Source organism: Myotis brandtii, unplaced genomic scaffold (genome assembly GCF_000412655.1).
Source record: "Myotis brandtii unplaced genomic scaffold, ASM41265v1 scaffold332, whole genome shotgun sequence".
Taxonomy (NCBI): Eukaryota; Metazoa; Chordata; class Mammalia; order Chiroptera; family Vespertilionidae; genus Myotis; species Myotis brandtii.
Window position 1 is genome coordinate 593265 of NW_005362797.1, and position 2098 is coordinate 595362.

The 2098-nt window shown below is 51.9% G+C and overlaps 1 protein-coding gene across 1 annotated transcript in view; it reads left to right on the top strand.

The window, feature by feature from the left end:
- KCNK10 (potassium channel, two pore domain subfamily K, member 10) overlaps positions 1-1664 on the top strand; it is a 110604-nt gene extending 108940 nt beyond the window's left edge. Inside the window, exon 8 of the mRNA XM_005871213.2 lies at positions 4-1664. Within this exon, the coding sequence (XP_005871275.1) occupies positions 4-432 (429 nt within the window). The 3' untranslated portion in view covers positions 433-1664. The remainder of the gene's footprint in view (positions 1-3) is intronic.
- The last annotated feature ends 434 nt before the right edge of the window (positions 1665-2098 follow it).

Genomic DNA, 2098 nt, shown 5'->3' on the forward strand with positions numbered 1-2098 from the left:
AAGCGCTCCGTGTTCGCGGCGCTAGACGCGGGCCGCGGCAAGGCCTCCTCCCAGGAGAGCATCAACAACCGGCCCAACAACCTGCGCCTCCGCGGGCCCGAGCCGCTGCACAAGCACGCGCAGGGGGCCTCCGAGGACAACATCATCAACAAGTTCGGGTCCAGCGCCAAGCTCACCAAGAGGAAAAACAAGGACGCCAAGAAGGCCTTGCCCGAGGACGTGCAGAAGATCTACAAGACCTTCCGCAACTACTCCCTGGACGAGGAGAAGAGAGAGGAGGAGACGGAGAAGATGTGCAACTCGGACCACTCCAGCACGGCCATGCTGACCCACTGCGCGCAGCCGCCCGCCGGGGCGGAGAACGGCATGGTCCCCGCGGACACCAAAGACAGGGAACACGAGAACAATGCGTTGCTGGAAGGCAGGAGCTAAAGGTTCCGGGACACCGGGCTCGAGGAAGCGTTGTGTGTTTTTTATATTCACCCCGAGACACGTGCCTTAAACAGACTTCTCCTTAGTCCAAAATTACATAGCATTGGAGAATATATTTCACTGTGCCATAAAGGACTGAGGAAGTTTGCTCTGCCAAAAGGGATCAAAGAACAAGGACTCCGCTTCTGATGAGCGACCGCTGGACGCCCGGGGAGCATTTGCACGGGTCAGAGGTTCACGGCCACCAAGTGTCAAGGCCGACTGGCCGGTGGTGCTGTATCCCTGGGCAGCGCCGCCCTGGAGGGCACATAGACAAGGGCAGCTATTCCCTAGACCAGCCTTCTGAGAGAAGCAGGTGTGTCTTTTACACGGAGTCTCACTTCCTGAGCCTACCGTCCGTGATGTGTGCACACCCAGAAGGGGACCGGATTGGGGGCGACCTGGGACCGGTAAGGAGGGTTTGAGTTGACATTTGGGCGTGTTGCTCTGAGCTTGAATTCTGATCCAAGCCACGCAGAGCATCCCTAGCCCTTCTCAGCTCCAATGAGTGCGTGCGGGGCCTGAGAGCTCCCGGAATTTGTTGGAAGCGGATCAGAGCACACGTATTCAAAGGTGCAGTTGCTTTCCTCATCACAAAAGAAGAAAAATAATCACAAACATCACACTGTGGATATCACCTCAACCAAGGCCAGAAGCCTACTGAACTTGGTCTTTCTCACGGGGGTAGGTAGTCCAAACGGACTGGCAGGCCTTGGTGAAACTTCAACCTCAACCGCTGCGTGGTTACAGGCAAAGAATCATGCATTTTCCTCAGTGGGTGCAATGGTGAAATAAACTGGTTTTGAAATGTTCACGTTCACTTTTCTAGTGGAACTTCGGTTGTAACCTGTTTTGATAAGAGGGGGGAGAAAGTACCAAAACTAATTGCCTTGCATGATGCCAGCGGCTTGCTGTTCTGTCTAGCTGATCCTAAATTTTTATAAAAATAGGCATCCTGCATGTCTGAGACACACCAAGGGGGACCATGGCATCATTCCATCTCAGGGCTTTTTGTCCCTTTGGGTGTCTTAGGGTAGACATAGTTACAAGAGCCAATCTTGCTATCTCCAAACAGGAGGAAAACTAACCCCTCAACCAACCCTTGTACAAGAAAACTGAGTCGTTTTTGTTTGCAGTTTAAGTGCCATTAATGCCATTTTAAAAAATAATACTTAAAAGAAGTATTTCAAATATTTTGCCTTTACGTTTGGGCATTCCTTTATTTTGAAAGCATTCCTTTTCCTTGCTCGTTTCTTTATCCAGTACCTGCTATTGCAACACCCATTGGAACACAAAGGTGATTGTTTCAAGGCAAACAGTAACCAACACGCGATACATGGTTGCTCGGTGAGGCGAGAACCGCAGTGAAGGAAAGTGGGGGGAATGGCTAGTCATATGTTTTGAGAGGAAGACTTTAAATGGATTTTTCCCTGAAAGGGAAAAATATGTACTAGGCCAACCAACCCGTGTGAGCCTCAGCCTTTTCCCTAATTGGCTGGTCCTTGGACTGGTTCAGACTTAGCTACTTGGGCCACACACAAGCATTGGGACCTGGATGGTCATGGGCCTCCGCTGCTCGGTGCCGCCTTTGGCGGGGGGGGGGGGGGGGGGGAGCATGACTATCACA